General features: G+C 36.9%; 1 protein-coding gene across 39 annotated transcripts in view; it reads right to left on the bottom strand.

Annotated features, from left to right (window-relative positions):
• The window catches only part of SYNJ1 (synaptojanin 1), a 69385-nt gene that overhangs the window by 19040 nt on the left and 27471 nt on the right, over nt 1-22874 (bottom strand). For 23 of the 39 annotated variants that reach the window (XM_020796249.3, XM_020796245.3, XM_078388919.1 and 20 more), the window contains 13 exons: nt 21378-21543; nt 19690-19713; nt 15297-15488; nt 15113-15197; nt 13584-13724; nt 10505-10697; nt 9168-9326; nt 6969-7125; nt 4510-4627; nt 4192-4407; nt 2888-2966; nt 1746-1908; nt 119-331 (listed from right to left, as the gene is read on the bottom strand). In XM_020796249.3, coding sequence (XP_020651908.3) covers nt 119-331; nt 1746-1908; nt 2888-2966; nt 4192-4407; nt 4510-4627; nt 6969-7125; nt 9168-9326; nt 10505-10697; nt 13584-13724; nt 15113-15197; nt 15297-15488; nt 19690-19713; nt 21378-21543 — 1906 coding nt within the window. The remainder of the gene's footprint in view (nt 1-118; nt 332-1745; nt 1909-2887; nt 2967-4191; nt 4408-4509; nt 4628-6968; nt 7126-9167; nt 9327-10504; nt 10698-13583; nt 13725-15112; nt 15198-15296; nt 15489-19689; nt 19714-21377; nt 21544-22874) is intronic. The other 16 variants (XM_078388918.1, XM_078388916.1, XM_078388933.1 and 13 more) reach the window with 3 other exon arrangements.

Below are 22874 nucleotides of genomic sequence, written 5' to 3'. Positions count from 1 at the left end.
TTCTATGCATCTTAAAGTAGCATCTGATATAAGTACTAGCACTGCATGTATATATGGACAGGACTGCTACTGAGATAAAATTACAGGATAAATATAATGAGGTGTGCTAAGGTAATACCTTGAGAAGATGTAGGTGGACCAGGAGTCTTGCTGGGTGCTCTGCTTGGTCTTACTGGAAGTGCTGGAGGTTGCCCATCAGACAGTGTCGGTGACTGGCAGGGGCTTGAACGAGGTGAGGAGCCAGGTGAAGTTCCAAGACTGGAACTTGCTGCTAGCTGTAGATGCTGAGGAAGAATTTCTTCTACTTCAGCACTATAATCATCAATGTCACCTTGAAATAAGGTAAAATATTCTTAACTAAGCAGAACTACAAAGCTGTCCAACTGTACTACAATTAATACAGCAAAGAGAACATAAAAACAATTAGCGACACCTGTACTACTTTCCTATGCTGTATCTTGTCATCAAACCTTTACAATAACATTGGTGTATCTTTTGGTGTACAATCATGCCAGGTGATACCTTGGGATTTAATTACAAGTGAGAGTTGCCTTCTCAGATTTTAGGCGCCTGAAAATTCTAGCTCATGTTTAAACACATTTTAAAGTTCTAAAAAAAGGACATTACGTTCCAAAAAAAGGCTAATACAGTAATTTAATACAAACAATATTGCTGAACTGATAGCAGGGAATAAGAATGCAAGTATGTACAGTGGTGCCTCAAATTACGAAATTAATCCGTATTGGAACAGTGGCCATAACTCAAAATTTTCGTAAGTCGCAGCACCGTTTCCCATTGAAATGCATGGGAACGGGATTAATCCGTTCCAGCATTTTAAAAAAATAATAAAAAAAAGCACACAGAAAGCCCCATTGGAAGGCGCTGGGGCTTTAAAAACAACAACAACCGAAAATAAACAGAGCAAGCCCCGAAGGCTGGAAAAAAAGCACAGAAACATAACCCCCCTCAGCCGAAATCCACCCTGAAGTTTCTAAAAAACAAAAAGCAGCACCTTACCAGGCAGATGGCACTCACTCCCCAGTAACAGGCCCCGGCTGCCCAGGCAGCAGGGGCCCTTACTCATGAGTAGACCCGTGCCTTCTGTGGGCCTTACTCATGAGTAGACCTGCACCAGGGATGGGCAGGGAGCGCACCGGCTTCCTGCGCCTGGCGGCGATCCGGAGCTGGCCCCACCTCTCCTTCCTCCTCCTGCCCTGCAGGAGTAAAAAAGTTCCCTGACCCCCTGCTCTAACCATTGCGACAAAAGAGCTACAAAGAAGCAGCCTTTTCGTCACCAATGTTTTGAACTTCCCACCCTTTTCCCCTGCCTTTTTCTGTTCTTAGGTCAAAGCTCCGACCACAAGTCGAAGCAAAATTTTGCGGCTGGAGCTTTTTGTAAGTCAAAGTTTTCATAAGTAGGGACATTTGTAAGTCAAGACACCACTGTATTACTACAGGGCAAGGGTCTGTTGTTCAATACATACATTGACATGAATTATGAGTTAACTAAGCTGTGGGAACCATAATGCTCGGCAGCTGGGAATTATTTGGAATGTTCTAATTTTTATTCATTTTAGACTGTATAAAAATAGATGCACGGTGATACATGTCATATTTTAATAACATTCCAGTTTTCCTATTGTTTGTTTTAATATTGTAAGCCACCTTTGGTCCTCTTTAGGAGAAAGAAGGGGAATGAATAAATGAAAAAACAAATAAACAAACAAATATTGAGTTTGGCAAACCTTCCATATCATAGTCTGCAGAAACCTCTACATCTTCACAAAGTAAAGTAGAACTTGTTGATGAAGGCAATCCAATATTAACTCTCTCCAGACTCATCTCTTCTTCCAAGCTCTTAATCCAATCTGGGCTTTTCAAATTAATATTGATAGTTTTCCCAAGAAGCTGAATTTAAATCAGAAATCTCATGTAAACTAAACACAAACTTTTCAGAGTTAATTAGTTATATAATTTCTTAAAATATATTATCAAAAATATAAAAACAATGGCAATTAAACATCTTAAAGCTAGTTTTTGAAATGTGTTATTTTACCATCATAGTATGCTATTTTATAAAGCCACATGGTCCTCTGCAAAATGCAATAACAAAAGTCAGTAATACCTTTATTATATCACTATAAGGTTATTGTGGGGGAACAGAAACATCCAACAATTATTCAGGCTAGATGTTAAGCTTCAGAGTCCAAACAATGTGTCAAAATGGAGTCCCACCAGAGATTTTTGGATTTTTCTGTGTCCCCCTCCCTTTAACTTTGCTATTGAGTGTTGGAATGCCCACCCCGATGAAGAATCCTGTAAAGCTTGAAAACTTAGCAGGTTTTATTAGTAGTCTAATAAAGGTATTACCTAACTCTGTTTTGGAGTTTTCACAATGTATCACTTTTCCCATTTAGCTCACCCCCACTAACCTATCTTAAAACACTACTTTCAAATCTAAATCTCAGCCTGAATCTTGAAGGTATTACTAATTTACAACACAGCAGGAAAACAAAGCTTTAATAGGGTAAAAAAGAAAATATTATGCCCTTTCCAACCTAGACAGCACAATAAAAGCTCTTATTTTAGGCTGTGTAGAGCTCTGAACAGGAGCACTCCTGTTAGGCCAAGAGTGCACTGTGACAGCATACTGCAGATCACCATTTGTGTAACTATATACTCTTGAATTAAGCCACAAGAAAATTGTGTATATTCGGCAGGCTTCAGCTCAGAATGAAGCCCTAAAATGCAGAAACTATGTAAGAGTGATTAATTGAAGATTTGTATTAAATCAACATAGAACATCACTCTAACAACCAAAAGATCACATTACACTTAAACTACTATTGCTTAGGAGGTTAGAAATACATTTAGGAGTATTTGATACCTCAACACCATTCAGGTTGAGCACATTCAATGCGGAGCTCCCTTCCAAAAATGTCACCCACATTTTGTCTTCCACAAATCTGTAAAATATACCAAATAGTACAGGGACAAATTACAAAACAAGAACCCTATTAGTGTTTCTGTAAGGTATGTGTAATTTGCCATGGCTAACTGATATGTCAGGCATGACTTGGTCAAGTGCTGGGTCATATGCCAGACTGTGCAACCAAAATATGCTCCATCACCTTTTCAATCAATTGCAATTAGCCTTGGCAAATTATGGAAACCTTATGTAAACACTGACAGTATTTTGGCCAGACTTGTACCTTTACCAGAGAACATCAACTTATGCCTATTTTGTTTCCCACATGTTCTCAGCATCTCTATTTTAATCTATGAAAGTCTGTCTGGAAGGGATGACTATCATGGCCTATTTAAAAGAACAAGAGGCCTTTCATGCCTTCTATTAAGAAACTTATGGATATACAAGAATAGAAGTCCCCATGCTGTCATGCTTTATTTTATCAATAAACCTCTTCCAGAAAATGTTGGAAGCATATGACATCCTGGGTATCTTATGGTGGGCCTCCACTAGTAAGACCAACATTCTTAGCCTAAACCATATAGCTCCTGTTTATTTGGTCAGTTCCTGAGCCAAATCTACCAAACTGATTGCAGCCTGCTCTCTGGAACAGTAGAGCCAGGAACACATGTGAAAAGAATATTTGTCCAAACCATTTTTATTTCAAAAAGGATTGGTTGCACTGAATGAAACTCCACAACTAATGGAGCAATTGATTAGCACCGCTGACTTTACAAATGTTTTGTGCAGTGCAGATCCCATGACTCCATGATAAAAAAAATCAAAAGTGCTCTAAGAAGTAAAATATGATTTGCCTCCTGTTTAGCCAGTATAATTGTTCTTGTTAGGATATATTCAATTAATTAATCTGTCTTTGAAATTATTTTAAACAGGTCTGAACATCAGTGCAGCTTTCTTAGCATCAGGACTTGATATGTTCAATTCCCATAATTTCAGTCAAATGTTTTAATATACACAGTATATAACAATGGTTAGTACAGAAACTGCGTTTTACCAAAATTTGCACTTTTTTGTGCAAAGGGCTGCATTTAAGTATTGCGAATAATAACATATCTTGCACAATAGTGAAGTAGATTACCAATTCATAATTAAATAATAATGTACCCGGAACTTAGATGCTTTAATTTGAGAAACAGGAAAGGATCAATTGAGAAAATAACAATGTATGGAAAGTATTTTCCTTGAATGGAAAATAGTCTAACCTTATCAGTATAACTTCACCATAATTTGCAAACTTTTGAAGAAGTTCATCAATCAAGTTGTCATCAAAATAATTTTCTTCTGAAGGAGATCCTTTGATTGAGACCATTATAGTACCATCAGGAGGCCCCTGCACTGCAATCACTTCCTTGTAAATTTTGTGTCGCTCCTCAGCATCAACTTCAAAAATATCTATATCAATCAATGCAACAACAGGCCTGAAAAAAATCATTAAAGGATACAAATCAATCAATGACTGAGAAATAAAATGGAATAGTCTTCCAAAAGATTAGAAGTTATTAGCAAGACCAAGTTCAAACCTATGATCAGATGTTTTCAGCTCTGCCCTTCCATAATACAACAGAGTTCCAGGATTCCATGTGTAAATAAGTTTACTTTCATCGTGAAAACTGGAATTTAGAAGATCCATGTCTTCCGCTAAAATTGATATAAATAGTTATAGAAATATGATGAATCTGCCTGGAGGGAAATTCTCATTCATTTCATTTTTATACTCACATATAAACATGAATAGATCTCTTTAAATAAGGTTGATGTAACTGTTGATACAAGTTGGTAGACACTGCTTCTAAGATTTTAAAGAAAGACCTCCATACAACTCTGAAGTGTGAAATGCACATGTATTCTAAGGAATCTGACAGATCAACAAGCTTTTTATCTGTTACCAAGGTCCTCATAAGAGGCAATCAGTATCAACCCAGCACTTGTTGAAGTAGGTAGTTTCAATCATCAGTCTTGCCTATGAACAAACAAGACTGCCACTACCTGAACACACTCCACATGAGTTCAGGCAAAACCCAAAGGAGGAGATAAAAATCTTGTGGCGACTTAAAGACTGTTATGCAGTATTTTAATGTGAAGCTTTCTAAATCCACAAGGGTTGTGGCAGCACCAGCAGCTTTCCTTCATGTTTGTGAAGCATTACAGACTGGATATTCAAAATGGATTTGATTCAAATTGAATTGAATCACAACTGAATTGTTAAAATGCAGATTTCTCACTAATTGTTTTTAGTCTGAATTTAAATAATTATTAGAATCAATTCATTTTTTAAAGAAATCATTGATTTTATTCACCCTGTGGGTTTTTTCAGCATGATCAAATGTTTCCTTTGGCTGTGCAACACTTTCATCATTGTTGGTTGATATCCTTCCAGCTAGAAATGACCTAGTAAGTCACACATATGTGTAATTCATAGAGCCCATGAAGGAGAACAGGCTGCTCACCTGTAACTGTAGTTCTTCAAGTAGTCCTCTATAAATTCACACAAGTTACCCTGTTCTCTTCTGTTTGCCATGCCTATACTGGTCTATTATTGAGCAATGGCTAAAGGGAAACTGAGGAGGAGTCATTAGGGATTGCCAGAACATGCACAATGGAGGGTGTGGGTGAAGAAACATTCTATGGCTACTAAGCTCTGGAACATTCAGAGGATCATTTTGTAAGAACCCAAATGTTTAAATTCACAAATGAGCTCTGGTAGAACTACATTTACAGGTCAGCAACTTGCACTTTCTCTAGCTCCTCTTTTACCTTTTCTGTGCTGTGCTATAGAAAGAAAACTGGGAAAAGCTGAGGGGATAGGCATCATAAAGTTCTTCAGTGTTAGGTCCCCTGCCTTTTTTGCACAGTGAAGGGATTAATCCATCCCTTGATGTCTCCTTCTCCGAACAGAATGTTGGCTGTACTTCAGCCTGAGAGTTAGACCTGGCTTGAGGGGCATAGCCATCGTAAGTAATCCAAACATGTTTGAAAGCTGGCGGCTTCAGTAACATTTCTGAGCCCTTGGTTGATTTGGCAATCTTGCTGAAAGATCTCCCCACAGAAGTCATGTCCCATAATAGGAAAGCAGAGAAGAAGAAAATAAAGTCTGAGAGTTTGTTTGTTTGTTTCTGGATGGAAAGATAAGTACAGGAAATGAGTAACAAGTACTGAAAAGCCAAAAGGCACATTCCAAACAGAGAGAGCAAACAAACAGGTCTGCCTTGAGCAAGGAAGAGGAACAAAAACTGGGAGGAGGTAAAGGGAATGGGTGGGAGAAATCTCCTCATTGTTGAGTCCCCTAACTTTTCTGGCTGGTGATGGTATTAACCCGTTCCCGGATGCCTCCTTCTCTGAGGACCAGAAGGGCCATGAATTTTATTAGTTGTACAGTGGTGCCTCGCTTAGCTATTGCCTCGTTTAATGATGTATTCGCTTAGCGATGAGGTTTCTGGAGCGATTTTGCGCTCCATTTAATGATGTTCCCTATGGGGAAAATTCGCATAGCGATGTTCGGGACCTTGCCTCGCTTAGCGACGACAGTTTTAGGTCCCCTGTTTCGCTTAGCGATGTTTGACATCGCAAAACCATTGAAATGCATTGAATAGGCTTCAATGCATTCCAATGGGGGATACATTGTTTCGCTTAGCGATGTTTCCTATGGGGATTTTCGCTTAAGGACGGCAATCCGTTCCCACTGGAACGGATTAACCGGTTTTCAATGCATCTCTATGGGAAAACGTGTTTCGCTTAGCGATGTTTTCCCATAGCAATGTTTTTTTGAACCAATTAACATTGTTAAGCGAGGCACCACTGTATTAGTTAAATTTTGTATTGTTATATATATTACAAAAGTCACTTACATAATATACCCCAGAACAGAAACAAGCATATTATAGTTTCTTATTAAATAAAATCATGAATCTTTAAGAACTGTATTATCCTATCAGAAGTAGTTTTACCAATTTATTTCTAGAAACTCAATTCATTATCCAACCTGATCTGTCAAAAGGCCACTTCCTTCTCCTCCACAATATGCGATCAGTCCAGGCTGGTGTACGACATTTTTCACTGGTATCATAGTCATCTGAAAATAAGTCATATTTGTACGTAGGGGCAAAAGCTATTTTTCCTTCTATAAAGCCTCTAAATATCTGTAGAAAGAAGCAAGAGCATTAGGAAAGCTACAATGTTACACTCTCTCTTAACAGAAAATACTGTACAGTAGTGGTCCCCAACCTTGGGCCTCCAGATGTTCTTGGACTACAACTCCCAGAAGCCTTTACTACCACTTCTGCTGGCTAGGATTTCTGGGAGTTAAAGTCCATGAACATCTGGAGGCCCAAGGTTGGGGACCACTGCTGTACAGCACAAAGAAAAAGCTTCAGTTTCAATTTATAGGAGAAACAGGTTGGCTTAAACTTCCAAAAATTAAAGACAAAGTATGCAGTAAATTGTTAATTGTTTGAGCCTGTGTATAGACCACCAGGTTAATTTTAAAACTACATATTTTAAAGTCAGAATAAATTTAGGTTTTAAATTTTTTTCTAATGTCGTGTTGATCTAAGTTTGTTTCTGAAACTTTAAGTACTACTAATTTGGTTAAATTTTATTAAAACTTTAATAAAAATAAGCCAGATATTAAGAGTTTGCTCTTCCTTCATTAGGTAAACAAATTGAACGTGACAGCAGTATGCTACATAGATTATTACAGAATTATCAAATAATACATAGACCTTGTTATTCCAAACCAAGAAACATATTTTCTAAAAAGAGAGAAGTACGGTACATATTGCTTAATCTTCTAACATGGTTGTTTTCAAAAATAGGAAAGTTGTTTGTTGCCTCTTTCTATTTTAAAGGTACAAGCAAATGACTAAAATATACATGCTTTCCCCATTATCTCTCGATTTGCTCTCAGCTGTGTATGCCTCCATGGACATCTATGGCCCAGCTGAACCACTTCAGCCTTACCATTTCAGTCTGAATGAATTCTGCCAACCATGCACATAGCCATCTTACATTTTGTTTGACTAGTTCACTGAAGTCCCAGGTATGATTCAGTTTCACTGGACATTCTATATTTTGCCCACAGCTAAGCAACACCAAGGGGGATGTTACATTAAAACATGTAGATTCAGAGAAGAACTAGTGCAATACATCAGGAAAAGCATATGCAAGCTGATTAGGACCAGGAACAATACTACATTTGTAGGACAATTTGCCTTCATCAGCTTCTGGGATCTCTAGTGAGATCCACTAGACAGTCTCTTGTTGCTGGTCCTCTAGTGCAGTGGTCCTCAACCTTGGGTCTCCAGATGTTCTTGGACTTCAACTCCCAGAAATCCTGGCCAGAAGAGGTGGTGGTGTAGGCTTCTGGGAGTTGTAGTCCAAGAACATCTGGAGGCCCAAGGTTGGGGACCACTGCTCTAATGCACTGGTTCTTAACCTTGGGTTACTCAGGAGTTTTGGACTGCAACTCCCAGAAGCCTTCACCACCAGCTGTCCTGACTGGGGTTCTGGGAGTTGCAGTTCAAAAGCATCCGAGTAACAAAAGTTAAGAACCACTGCTCTAGTGCAGTACTTCCCAACCTTGGGTAACCCAGGTGTTCTTGGACTCCAACTCCCAAAAATCCCAGCCAGCATCGCTGATAGTGAAGGCTCCCATGAACCCTGGCCAGCACCGCTGGTAGTGCTGTTCAGGAACATCTGGGTTACCCAAGGTTGGGAACTACTGCTCTAGTGCTATGGAATACAACTCTAAGGTGTCACAGCCTATCTTGTCAATATGTAAAAATAGAGGGGAAAAGCTTTTTTCCAGACTTGGTTGTGTCAGAGTGGCACACTGCTCTTAGCAACAACTGTGTCTCCCCTTTCTATTTAGCAAATGTTGGTCAAAACCCTTACTATGCAATATGCTATTCATTTGCATAAAAAAATTAAAAGGAAAAGTGAACTATATAGATTTTAAAAATAACTGTAAAATAAAAATGAGGACCTTACATTTGCACTTACTCTACCACTAGCACAACAAAGCCAGTAAAGAATAACACTTGCATGGTGACATTTTATACTGGATATTTCTGAAAATGCAGAATTCAGCCCTAACAGTGAGAGATTAAATAGTACCATTCTCAAGCACAAATAGACAGCAGCAAAGGAATTAATATATCTGTTTTAAAAAGTGAAATATTACCTGCCCAGCATTTTTTTGATTAATAAGCTGATCTCCTGCAATAAGAGCATCCCAGTTCTGCTGTCGAATCAGTTCTTTTACTTCCTCATTAGGAAGATCTATTCGGTAATTAAAATCCCCACACCAGAACACATAATCATGGGAAAAAAGCATTCTTCCCTGAAAAGATTAAAAAAAAAGACACTCAACAAAAATCAGGTGTGAACCAAAGAGCTACATACAGTTATCAAAAACAATACAGAATTAATGCATTTATAGTTTTGTAGAAATGAGTATATTTAACCCAAGGCAACATGTATCATTATAAGTAATTACATTTTCCCTTCCCCCAGAAATGTCAGAACATCCTGAAAAGTCCCTGCAGTTTTCCTCATAGCTGAAAGGTAGACTGAAAGAACATTGCCAATTGCAATGTTTAACAAGAGCTTGGGTGATGGGAAACATTAATAAAAATATATGAACTAACATCACACTATATGTGAACTTACTGATTCATCACATTGCAAGAATAAGTGCAATATGTCTGTCAAAATCAGAATTGTGTTTTTTTAAAAAACTTCAGAGACCAAACTCTTCCACTACGATTTTAGAAATTCAAAAATACATTTGTAAATTCGATTAAGTCACCACCCATGAAAATGACCAGTCTTAATTGTTAACATCGTAGTTATGAATGACATGAAGAGTAAACATCATTTTAACCCTATTAAATATTGGGGGTTTCTTTCTAGAAATCATTTCCTTCTTGCTTCCTGTGATCTGCAGGGTTAATTTAGTACAACTTAATTTGTAACTATTTTATGATGATGACCTGAAAATATAATAGCACAAAGTTAAATACAACTACAGAAAAGAAATAGGTGGGGATACTGTCTGGGAAAATAAGCAGAAAATAATCATTCAAAACAAGTTAATCCCTTACTTGGTATCACAGAAAACATGGTCAAATATCAATCACCATGAAAAGACCAATTTCTAGTGCTGAAACACTAGAAACTGCTGAAACACTAGTGCGGAAACACTAGAAATGGAAGGGACCTATAAGGCAATTTAGTCTAACCCCCTGCTTAATGAAACAATCCAAATTAAAGCACATCTGATATATTCAAAGCACAACAGATTTACAGTCAAATATTTCTCAGATTGTTAAAACTTATGTGTTTGTTACATCTAACACAAGACAGAAGGAAGATTCGTTTGAAGGACTCATTCAAAATGTTTCTTTTGGCTATTATGTGAGATATATTTTCAGGCACTATAAAAACTGGATTGATAGGATACTCACAAAACATTTTTTAAAGAACTATTCAATTTTAAGAAATCCACTTATTTCTTACCATTGGGAAGCTCAATTTTCGACATATTTCTATGAAATCTTCATTTCTCTCTTTAACTTGTGACTGTCCTGCAGCAAAGTGACTGCATACAAAACACAGACTGGAGGTATGAAACAACATACGAATAGCTACTGCACCTTTATTACCAGTAGCTCCTCCCATGCCAGTCTTTACAGTATCAACTGCAACATCCCTAGAAAAGCAGTTAAAACAAATTTAGCTAAGATTTAAAATCTTTGGCAACAGAGATTATACTACATTACCAACTATATTATGTATTCCCAGTGTGGTGTAGTGGCTAGAGTGATGGACTAGGACTCTAGAGAACAGGGTTCAAATTTCCACTTGACTATGGAAACTCACTGGAAGAGTAGAAATGGAAAACTACTTCTTAAATATCTACTTAGCATATTTTTCTGTGTATAAGATGCCCCCATGTATAGGATGCTCCACACTTTTCTAACCCCAAATTAAGAAATCTAAGGGGGGGGGCTTAGCAAGTGTAGGAGAAAAGGGATCAAAGCACTGCAGGATTGCTTTGATCCCTGCTTTCTCCCTTCGTGCTAAGCCCCACGAGGCTTATCAAAAGGAGTGGGAAAGGAATCAAAGCTATCCCATGACTGCATGATCGTTTTGATCCCTTTCTCCCTTATACAGCCATGGGATTGCTTTGATCCTTTTGCCCTACACTTGCTAAACCCCATGGGACTTAGTAAGCAGGGGGATAGCAAGGATCAAAGCCATCCTGCAATGCTTTGATCCCTGCTTTCCTTTTGCTAAGGCTTAGCAACTGGAGGGGAAAGCAGGGATCAAAGCCCTGCAGGATAAGGTTGATCCCTGCTTTCCCCTCCACTTGTTTTTTCTCTCCTCAGCTTACTTCCGTATATAAGACAATCCTCAATTTTTAGTCTAAAGATTTTAGACAAAAGTACAGTCTTATACATTGAAAAATACAGTACCTTAAGAGCTCTATTAGGGTCACTATAAGTCAGTTCTGACTTGATTACACAGAACATATACACTGTATTAGCTATTTGTGGAGATTACCAACTGTCAGACAAAAGAGAGGAAATTATTTCTCAGGTTTTTAAAGCTATAATGCCTGATCACTTGCAGGTATTTTTTATTTTTTCCCAGGCAATCAGTTGGCCTGGAGATGATAAATGTAATGTACTATGTAAGAATGTTTTCATCCTACCACATTGAAACTTAGTGCTATTTCACTATGGCAATCTGGCAATCAGAAAGTTCAGCTGCATGGAATATACATTCCTAGCAGTGGGACTTTCGGGATAACCTGAATAGGGGGAAAACATAAAGGGGACTTTTGCTTTCATTTTCAGATTGAAAATGAAAATCTGAAATCTGAATGCTCTGGTACCATATTTCAAAAGAAAGGATACAGAAAGTTTTCATGTTATTTTGTGTTTCCTTTTTTTGTCTTTCCTTCACTTCTAGCCTGACAAGCCACCTGCAAGTGTTTACTCAAATAGCATTGGGAGGACTGTTGTCAGCAACTGATTAGTGCAAGAGAGGGTGACAGTGAATGTTGAATGGTAGAAGGATCTGGATCAGTTGGAATTTTATGAGGAATATTCTTTTTGCTTCTGTCCTTTCTTGTGGGTAGGACCTATGGGCTGCTGAGCTCCATGGTGCCCTCCATTCTGACTGTGCTGTGTTTGTGCTTGTAGATCATATTTACATTTTCTTCTTTTTTCTAGAGGGGGGAGTCCCCCTTGCCCATTTTTTAGGATTATTTTGCTACTGTTGCCAGCAGCCAATGTGCCTCTAGAATTATTTTTGTGCTTCCACAACTCACAACTTGTAAAGGATCTCCCTCCTTCTCTCTCTTCTTTCCTTTTCAGGATTATTTCTGCTTCCTGCTAGTGGTGGATTCAAGGAAGAGAAGAGAGGACCTCAATGGTAAAGGAAGACAGAAATCTTCCCATAGTGAAGTTGTTTTGGTTGACTGGTTGAGGGGCTTGATTGTAGTTTTTTGTTTTGCCTTTATTTGCTTGCTTTTCTTTGTTTTTGTAAAGGGATTGTGTGTTTTATTAATGTTGGTATTCCGCCCCCCCGTGTGTGTGTGTCCCATCAGGCTGTTTTTTAAAAACTGATTTTTGATTAATTTACTGTGGATTGCCCTCCCCCCCTTACCCCTGCTTTTTTCAAAAAGTTTGTAAGGGTTCTTTAAGACTTTTGAATTAATTCACTGCTGCCTGCCTTGCCCCTGTTTTTGCAGTAGTTTTAGAATGAATGCCAAGTAGAACACAAATGAGGAAACCTAAAGGAAAAGAATCTGAAAAAGCAGGTCCCTTTCTCGTTTAACAAAAGAAATGAAGACCCAAAAAATAATGTGGCACTCCCCCAAAGAACCCAGAGTTAATTCTGAAAGTTTCCCCCATGCACATCCATATATGTTCCTACACTAGCTTGAAACCATATCCTTCTATCCATCTCATCAGATCTTTCACAGCACTTTAGATTCACAACAGTGAATAGTTTTTGTTATTTAGGCAGAAGATGTACTGGAGAGAAACAAATCAATTCACAAAGAAGTACTTATTTTTAAGTTTGTTCAGGTATCTGCTGTAAGATGGTATGAAATAAACTATTACAATATTAAAATAGTCGATCGACTGCATCCAGCTTGCTTCTAAGGAGAGAACTCTGGCATACAGATTTCCATAAAAACAAGACAGATATATTAAGACTATTTCAAAATGTGTGAAAACAGAGCTCAACTAAATAAATTGCATGACAGGGAGAATGTTAAGTTTAAAAGTCTCAATTTCTTAAAGTTTTTCCCCTCACAAACCAGTTTCACAGGTACAAATATGCAAAAATCTTACTTCTATAAATTGACAATTAAAGCGGAAAAGTAAGACAACAGGAAGGACATGTCTCTTTCACTAGCTGTCATATCACAAGATGCTGCCCTATGACTTCTTAGTAGTAATTCTGGCCCTAAGGCAACGTTTGATTAAAAAGCAGAACTTAAAAATGCCACTGATACACCACATAAACATTTCACTTTAAATTACCTGAGATCATTTATTCAGTATGTTAGTTAACTGACCTGATAAATGGTGCATGCTGAGGTCTGATGAATACAAACAGGCATACACCCACCAATTGTTCTGAAGCCAGCAGAACGTATTTATAATCTCTCGAGATAGTCTTCTGCAATTCAACTGCCCATAACTTTTGATTGGTTGTACTGCCAGCATGGGGGAAACAATTTAGTTTTTACAACATGTAAATGCTCATGAAATTGTATTAAAAGACAACAAAAAGAGTGACCCCCCGCCCATGTGATTAAACGGAAAATTGGGGAAAGTGTGTAACAAGAAGAATATCCAGAAATATTTTAGCCAAACAGGAAAGATCTATAGATAGAATTTAGCTGTCAACAAGAAGTATAGAAGTACTGATTCCTTTAATTCCTTACATCTATTACAATAATCATGTTTCCCAAAAAATAAAAATAAATAAATAAAATCTGCCAGAATTTCAGAGCATTTTGTTTTATTTTTACTGTCTAATCATTCTCATTAGTTTCCTCTCATCAGCAGGAGCATCTTCCAGTAAGCAGGAATTCAAAAGCAAGAAAAAGCTTAGCAGTTGTGTTTGTACACAAATTGTAATCCTGGTTCGTATGTAACAGTGAGCTTTTCCCCTTCTTGGTGAGTCCCTGGTTACTGTAGCTGCTTCCATTCTGGGTAGAAACTAACAAGTAACTGGAATACAGTGCATTGCTCTTGGATGATAAACCAGGATTTTCTGAGATTTCCGTTTATTAATCCGGGTGAATGTGGGTACTGTTGTTTTAGATGGAAAACATATCTGAACATTTTTTTATTGTTTTTAAATTTGTAAACCGCCCAGAGTAGACCTTTGGTCTAGATGGGTGGGATAGAAATCCAATAAATAAATAAATAAATAAACTTCTGGAGTCTTGTAATATAGCTGTTTTGCTGTGATAGCCTTAAAAAGGGCTGAGCCATATATTTTACTAATATAAATATATTCTGATTTAATTTAACTTCAATTTAACATAAATTTGGGTGCTAGTGCAAAGCCAGCCAAGGGTGTAATGCATAATAATACATGCAAAACAGCAATTTCAGGTCTTTTTTCCTTAACAATTTTAGCTCCCCATCCACTTATTTCACTGGGAATTGCTTGAAACACTCTTCCAATTTAAAAGCCAGTGCGGGAGATGAGCTGCTTTTTATGAGAGAAACAGATAAAAGCTGTTGCACAGAGCACAACTGCCCCAGAAGAATCCTATATGGCAAACAAATATCAGTATTTGATTATTATGTTTTAAATGATATAGTGCAGTGAATGATGAACTGCTGGATAGATAAGTGGTTTAGCTATCTGGCTCCAGAACCAGAGTTTGGGAGCTCATTTCTCCGCTGTGCTTCCTTGACAGGGGCTGGACTCGATGATCCCTTCCAGCTCTGCAGTTCTAAGATGATAATGATGATGACACAAAAATAAAAATGAAAAATTTAAAAGGTTTCCATCATTTCTTAGCATTTGATTAAAAAACTGCATACCTTACTTGATTGTACAGAGTTCTACAGCAACGGTACTTACCTTGCACTCACAATGTTTCCTGCATTTAGCTCTACCATTTCTTCAAATCCTATAGCAAAGATGTCGACAGGCTTGCTCCTCCGGTCTGGATTTAAAACAATAGGTTTAGGTAAATACTTTTGAGAAAACAAAATAAGAATAACTATAAATCCAGTCATGCTGATAATACAACAGTGGCTCTCACCTTGGAATTCACTGATGCCAGCAATCTTTGGTGCATCTAAAAGCCAGTCAGTGAGAGTCTGGTTTCTAAAGGCAATACTTCGAAACTGCTTTCCACCATTGACATTCCATGTCCCAGTACAAATGCGGATTTTTTTCGGCTTTGAGTACTTATAAAAATTCTCACACATACTCTTCAGTATCTTTGCTGATGCTACAAAAAATCAGATGCATTTGATTATAAACAAAGATGTTTCATAAACACATGTTAGCACTCACAAGACAGCAATCCAAAAACACACTCACAACTTTCAAGCCTTAAAGAGTTATTGTACAGTAACACCTTCAGAAAAACAAAAACAACAGTCAGTCAGCATTGCTCAGATTTTTTCTTAAGTAATAGTTCTCCCTATTATCTGAGACCAAGTTCTCCAAGAAATTTAGATCTGCAGAAGAATACATTTCTTAAAGTTTTCATTGCTCTGCAGGACGTTTTCTTTGTTGTCCAAATTACTTCTACAAATAGATCTCCATTTAAGTTAATGCTCAGCTGGGTTTTTTTTACAAAGTTAAATGGAATAAAAACTAAGTAAATTTTACTTTCACATAAAGATGACAATTAGTTTAATTATGTTGCTTTAATACCATGTTGCTTTAATGTCTCTCAGAACAGGGGAAATAAGCAGTTATACATGGCTATTCTTTGTCATCAGTAGGCATCTGCATTCATTTTTGTTTGGACTCTGAATCACAGAATTCTTCATTCTGGGAGTTCTGCGTGCTAAACACATATCCAAATTTTGCTGGGCTGGAAAGCTTCATGGCCCAAGATAAGCTGAGCTCAGGCCTTGAGGAAAAGGAAGCTGCTTTCAATGCTTGTTGGAAATTTCCAGCAAGGACTGGAAGCAGCTTTCTTTTCTGCCAGGAAAACTAAGCTTGAGCTTGGCCTATGTGAGCCATGAGGACTTTCTTCCAGGTGAGCATAACTGAGATGCATGTCTTGCAGGTGGAATTCCCAGAATGGAGAATTCTCAGCTTTAAGAGTTCAAATAAAAATGAATGCACATGCCTGGTCATCAGTATCCTGCTCTTCCTGGGCTGTGATGGAATCAACCTGTTTCTGAATCATTCTTTCCCACAGACCAATAATAATAGGGTAATTAAAGAAGCAGTTGGATAACTTATCATGGATAGTCCAAACAGCCTATTAAAACCATTCACTACTTAAATTAACGATTAACCAAAGAATGATTTAAATAACACATTAATCTAATTGTAGTTTAATAAAGTTAATTTTTTTCATCTGGTCTAACAGATTTTAGATCTTTTATTCACCAGGTAATTACTAAACTTGTTACAATACTTTTCTTCTCAAGGGGCTAATCATACCTTAATTTGCTTTCAAATTTTGAGACTTTCTATCAGTATACCTTGCAAAAATATAGTCTTCTAGTAAACTAGAATTGTAACAAAAAAATCTAAGATTGTAACCAAAAACATACTATCAGAGCCCTACTTCATGTATCTAAAATTGCAACCCTACAAATGTTTACTGGAAGTAAGCCCATTTGGTTTATGTCCAAATATATACATATAAAAGTGTGATGTAAATTATCAAACATAATGGGCACAATTCTGCTGTGTAGTAACAAAAAACTAGCATTTAGCAGTGAATTGTCATGTGTTAAGAAATCTTTGGAGGTATCTGTTGCATGCTGAATTATGTGGCTCCTGGGTGTAACAGATAAAGCCTACAGAGATTACTTAATTTATGCTAAGCCAATTTCTTACTAAAAGTTACACCTTTTGTTTAACTGCACAACAAAATTTCAATATGGTTGGAAATTATACATGTCTATGATCTGTTGCTCAAAAATCAGCATAATTTCCAAATACCACAATGAGAGAGTCAAGTTAAATAGAGATGGGTGGAAATCTAACAAGAAGAATTGATATAATTTAGGAAATGAAATCATCACTACATGTGATGATATCAGAAAGGTACTTGTACTAACTACTGAAATGATACTATAACATATGAACAGATCCAAACAAATGAACAGCTTCTCAGAATAATATCAGTGCCTTCTCTAAACCTGTCTGTATCCCATTTCACTCAGTCCCCAACCTGACAAGCATATGCAATATATATGCAGAACTGTGGCCTAAACATGTACTGCATGTGACTAAAGATGTAGATTACAATCCATTAAGGTTCAGAATGAAATAAGGTGCCAAGTTTTTCCCGTATAAACTGAAACAGATTAACACAGCAACTTTTTTTAAAATTATTTATTGCAGATGACCAGGGGAATGGGTATTTCTATATCTGGGTTTGCCATCAAAGTTGTGCATATTCCAGGAATAAACATTAAATTCTAACCTTGTTTATTTGGAAAAGAGTCCCACTGACTGCCACCAGGCTATTGTTTTAATAAGAAGTAAGCTCTGTTTTGGGGGTATATTGGTTGTACTCCATTATGAAAGTACAGTATGTAAGTGTGTAAAGGTTCAAAAACTGAAAAAGGAATTCTATGGTTTCTTGCCCTACTATTATCACACCTGACCTCACTTCCCATTTTGTTTTTTTAGTTCAGATAGGGGGGGAGAAACAGATGAATATTCACAATTTTTCTAATGTCATAAATTCAACTTAAAACAACTAATTGTTCTATTGTCTAATATATCTGAGCACAGCCACTGGAGTTTTTGTGCAGAACTATGGGGAACACGTGAAGCATATCCTCAAATGCATTAAATAAAGAAGCGATCTTTTTGCACTACAAAGATAGTTGTGATCATCTTGTCTAGTATGTCTTCAAGTGAAGCAATCTCTATTCTCAACTTTATCGGAAGGAGAGACTTGCAACTGGAAACCAAGTTACACTGATTGTCCAGTGTAGCCATTCTCAACCAGTGGGGGGAGCATTGCATATTGGAAGGGGGTCACAGACTGAAAACAGTTCTTCACACAGCACCTTATAAGGTTTGTTACGTGATTTATAGAATTCTGATTCAACCTATATTTCTTTCATATTGTGTTTATGGCAGTGGCCCAAAAAAAGGTTGAGAATAGCTAATCTAGTGTATCCCACTAACTGGAAACCATCTCTGATTTCCTCCACCATAATCCTTGAATCTAATGCAACAAAAGAGAGACAGAAGACATGAGATTAGCCTGAATTTGCATGCAAACATGTCTTGAATTCTCACCATCCAGTCAAGCCACTATCTGACTGACAAGAAATGCTAAATTTAATCTCTAGCATTTGCAACTAAAGCTGCAGAACAATATTGTCTGAAACACTGGGGAACCACTTTTATACTGGGCTAGATGGAGCAGTGATCTAATACAGTGCAAGGCTGCTTCAGACATGCTCATGAAACTGAAAAGGGAGCAGCCAAATACAGTAACAGAAGAATTATCTTCTTTTCCTTGCACCTTTCTCCTTTTAGCATAAAAGGCAAAGGATAGGTCACTGGAGGTATCCGCATATATGTGTATTTGCATACACATAAGTAAAGGTAAGTGGCTTGCTACTTCTAACTTTAAGTAGCTTGGTGATCTTCACTGACGGGTAATTAGGGAAGATGAAAAAATTACACATTTTATGTGTTGACCACTTTCCAGACTAACAAATGACTGGGAAACAGCTATTCTTTGGTTTGTGCACTTGTCCAAATCTGTAATGCAGTTCTTAATTAAAAAACAACTCAAGAAAACAAAAAAACAACCCTCCAGTATACTAGAAGAAAATACATACAAATTGTGTATTTCAAGAAAAATGGCATACAAAAATAAATGCAACTTTTGTGTCTTAATTTTTGTGAACCGTTGCAAAAGCAAACACATGATTGAATATTTGCACAATTACTCATGGAGAGAAGTAAGGATGATTTGCTCATCCCGATGACTAAATGAATAAAAGTGTATAACAGATTCTCCTACATGCATTCAGAATCAGAAAGTCTGTCAGAGAAATTTACATGATAAAATATTGCTCCAAATCTTATAGCTATAGATACTGTACTATACCTTTATTTAGACCACTAAAAATCCATTTGGTTGGAATATTCCACTCAGTCACCAGGACAGGACTGTCTCCTATCCAGGAGATTGAGTGGAAAATTCCAACCAAATGGCACCAGGGGTGAGGGATTTAAAAAATTTCCATCTCAAAAGTGGCTGAAGTTCTCAGCTCACCTTAAGCAACATGCCTGGCAGGTCTCTATCATGACCATTTTGGGACATTCATTCATAATTCTTCTACCCTATGCCTGAGAAAATAAACATTATTCATGAAAGCTTGTGTTGAATGTTTTGTTTTTAGTGGTCTAAATTAAAGTTATAACCTCTTCTACATTTGGATTGCGTAGAGGACCACATGGCTCTCTCTGCTGTTTTTATACTATACCTGATTGCAATGTTTGTTCTGAGACTATGGATGCAATAAGGAAGAAAAGAAAACAAATTAGTTGAACACTTATACACCACTAATTTACAGTGTAAACTTCCAAGACATTTTAAATATACAGTGGGGTCTTGACTTGAGAACTTAATCCGTATTGGAAGGCAGTTCTCAAGTCAAAAAGTTCTCAGGTCAAATCTGCATTTCCCATAGGAATGCATTGAAAACCATTTGATCCGTATTTGCTCTTTTCCGTCCATAGAAATTAATGGGAAGCTGCTATTCCTCCTTCTACCACTAGAGGAGGATATTTTGTTTCTTTTTTTCTTAGGTCAAGAAAAGTTCAGGGAAGGCAGGGAAAATACAGTCCAGGCAGTACAGTGGACCCTTGACTTACAGAATTAATCCGTATTGGAACGGTGGCTGCAGGTCAAAATGTCTGTAGGTCAAGTCTCCATTGAGCTACAGTGCATTGAAAACCGATTAATCCCGTAACAGGCCATTTTTGTTCCATTTTGGTTTTTTTCTGGTCTGTAAGTCAAATCTCAGTCTTCAAGTCAAATCTAAATTTTGCGGCCAGAGAAGTCTGTAACTCAAAAAGTCTGTAAGTCAAGCCGTCTGTAAGTCAAGGGTCCACTGTACTTTGAACAATTTGCCACGACTTCTACTCTTGTTTGAACATTGCAGAGCAATTCTCATCACATTATTTCATATATTTCCCACTCTGCAAAAATGAGACTTGCTTCTGAAACAGTGCAATGTTCCATTAACTCCCCTAATATCACCAGACACCCAATTATGTATATGTGGAAAGCCTAAAGTACAAGCGTATGAGCATGCTGAGATGTACAATAAGATAAAGAATTATGAATGAGGCAACATCTTCATGCACACGTAGCCACAAACCTTGTTTAATATGGTGCCCAAACCTAGGAAAACTTAGCAGCCTCACTTGTCTCTCCTTCACAAATATAAGCCTAGAACAAACCATGGGTTCTTTCTCTGGCTTCTTGTATGAGGGATAAGAAAGACTGCTAGGCTTGTGTGAGGGACAAGAAAGACTCCTGGGCTTGAATATAACATTAACTACGGAAGGAATGTCTTTGGCTTGTTATCTGCTCCCTCTTGCAGCAGAAACAGCTGGCCACCACTCACCATAATGCAACTCATAAAACAGTAAGTGACACCTGGAACTCTGGTTTATCATGATGTGAATAAGAGAGAATATATATGTAGTTATTGTTAACAACAGTGGTTTCCCAACCTTGGGTGACCCAGATATTCCTGGCCAGCACCGCTGGTAGAAAAGGCTTCCAGGAATTTCAGTCTAAAAACATCTGGGTTACCCAAGTTTGAGAATCACTAGTCTACAAGACGACCATCCACATCAGTACTAACAGATCTCTAAAACAAAGAATGAACAAGTTTTGAAATTAATGAAATGGAATCATTTCATATAGTACCATTTTGGCATCATATGCCTGATCTCTTTTATAAATGTATTCTGAAAATACTCATTCCTTTATAATGGATTCCTCAGATGCAGTTATTTACAACTATTAATAAAGGAAAGCTGACTATAAATTACTGTTACTTTGAAATTCGCTTGAATACCCAGAACATAATGAATTGGACAAAAAAACGCAAGTGGAAAGAAAATAGATGTTACAGAGCAAGAACTTGGAAACACATACCACGGAGACTGCCGGTGGTTAAGAGAGCCCGTGCTTTGTCTGCTAAATCACTGTTGAGTGTGTTCCCCAACAATAAAACATCAATAGCTTCCTGTTTTGAGCTATCAAAAAAGTTATTTTGAATTGTTCGGGTCACAGAACGTGCACCATCCTTCAACTTTCCAGCCTGTTAAGGAAGAATTTGTATAAATATTTTACAGAGTTGGAAAACACTGGCAGTTATAAATATTTTATTCTAAATGTCTACATTATAATCTACTAATAATGAGCTAATCTGTGATGTGTTTAATCCCTTTAGGCTTTAGAATTGTGTTTGCTGATGCTATATTTTGAATGGTGGTTTTTTTTAAATTAGCATTACAAAAGAGACCTATCCAAAGAAATCTTTTAAAGATGGCAAAGAATGGAAGGGAGCCAGAAATCATGCAGTGTAGTCCAAGAATACTTTGCCTTTACTCAAGCAAGCCGTGTAGTTAGCATCAACAAAATAAAAATATATTATAGAGAATTTTAAAGCACATGTTCAGTCCTTTTAACTGAAATGAGCTTGATGCAGACTTGCATACAAGAGTTTTTCTGTTCAGAATTAGACTAATGTATGTCTTCCTTTTCCAAACTTTAAACTGTTTTCAGCTTCTGCCTTATTTTTTATATGTTTCAGATATGTTTCAGATTATTTTTATGAATTATTTTTATATTGCATTAATTTTATTTGTAATCCACTTTGAAAAAAGTTTGGAAAAGATACTTCTTAAAATTAAAAAATATTACATTAAACTAGATCTGAATCTTTTGAGCACTGAAATAGCTATAGTTTCAAACAAGGAATATTATTATTGAATAAATATACTGTGCATTTTGATAACAATATTTTTGCAATCATCTTCTTATGGTCTTACTATATCTATATTCTGTAAAATCTTTACAACCCTCTAGGCATTTAAGTATTACATTCATATTATAGATGTGGAGCTATTTTTGACCTAAAAGAAGATGCAAAGAGCAGTTTGTGCTATGGCATGTTCAAAATAAAGAACTGTATTGGACACATCAAGCCACTTAGTGTGCTTCCATAGCTCTTTGGGTTCTGTGCAATAATAAAGAGAAAATGCCAAAAGCCACTTCAAGCTGACTCAATTAAAAAAAAAAGCTGCTCTTTGGTTTAGAAAAAGAAAAACTGTCCTTAAGGCAAACTAAGTAAATAATTCAACTGAAATCTTTACTGTTTTGTTCCTTAATAATTTGGATGGGGTAAATATTTTAAAATTTAAGGATACAGCATATTTGACAGTATTCAAGAATTACACTCACCAATTACATATCAGGCAATAAGAGGAAAGGAAAAGAAAGGTTAATTAAGATGTTAGATAGTTTGAGAAAAATTGAAATATGCAGTTATCTAATCACACATTTCAAGTCATAATTTAAAACAACAACCCAACCCTCTGATCTTAATTGACAGTTTGTGAAGAACCCGTCCCATGTAGCATCAAACAA

Source organism: Pogona vitticeps, chromosome 3 (genome assembly GCF_051106095.1).
Source record: "Pogona vitticeps strain Pit_001003342236 chromosome 3, PviZW2.1, whole genome shotgun sequence".
Classification (NCBI taxonomy): domain Eukaryota; kingdom Metazoa; phylum Chordata; class Lepidosauria; order Squamata; family Agamidae; genus Pogona; species Pogona vitticeps.
The sequence above is the reverse complement of the archived record's forward strand: the minus strand, read 5'-3'. Positions and strand labels throughout refer to the sequence as shown.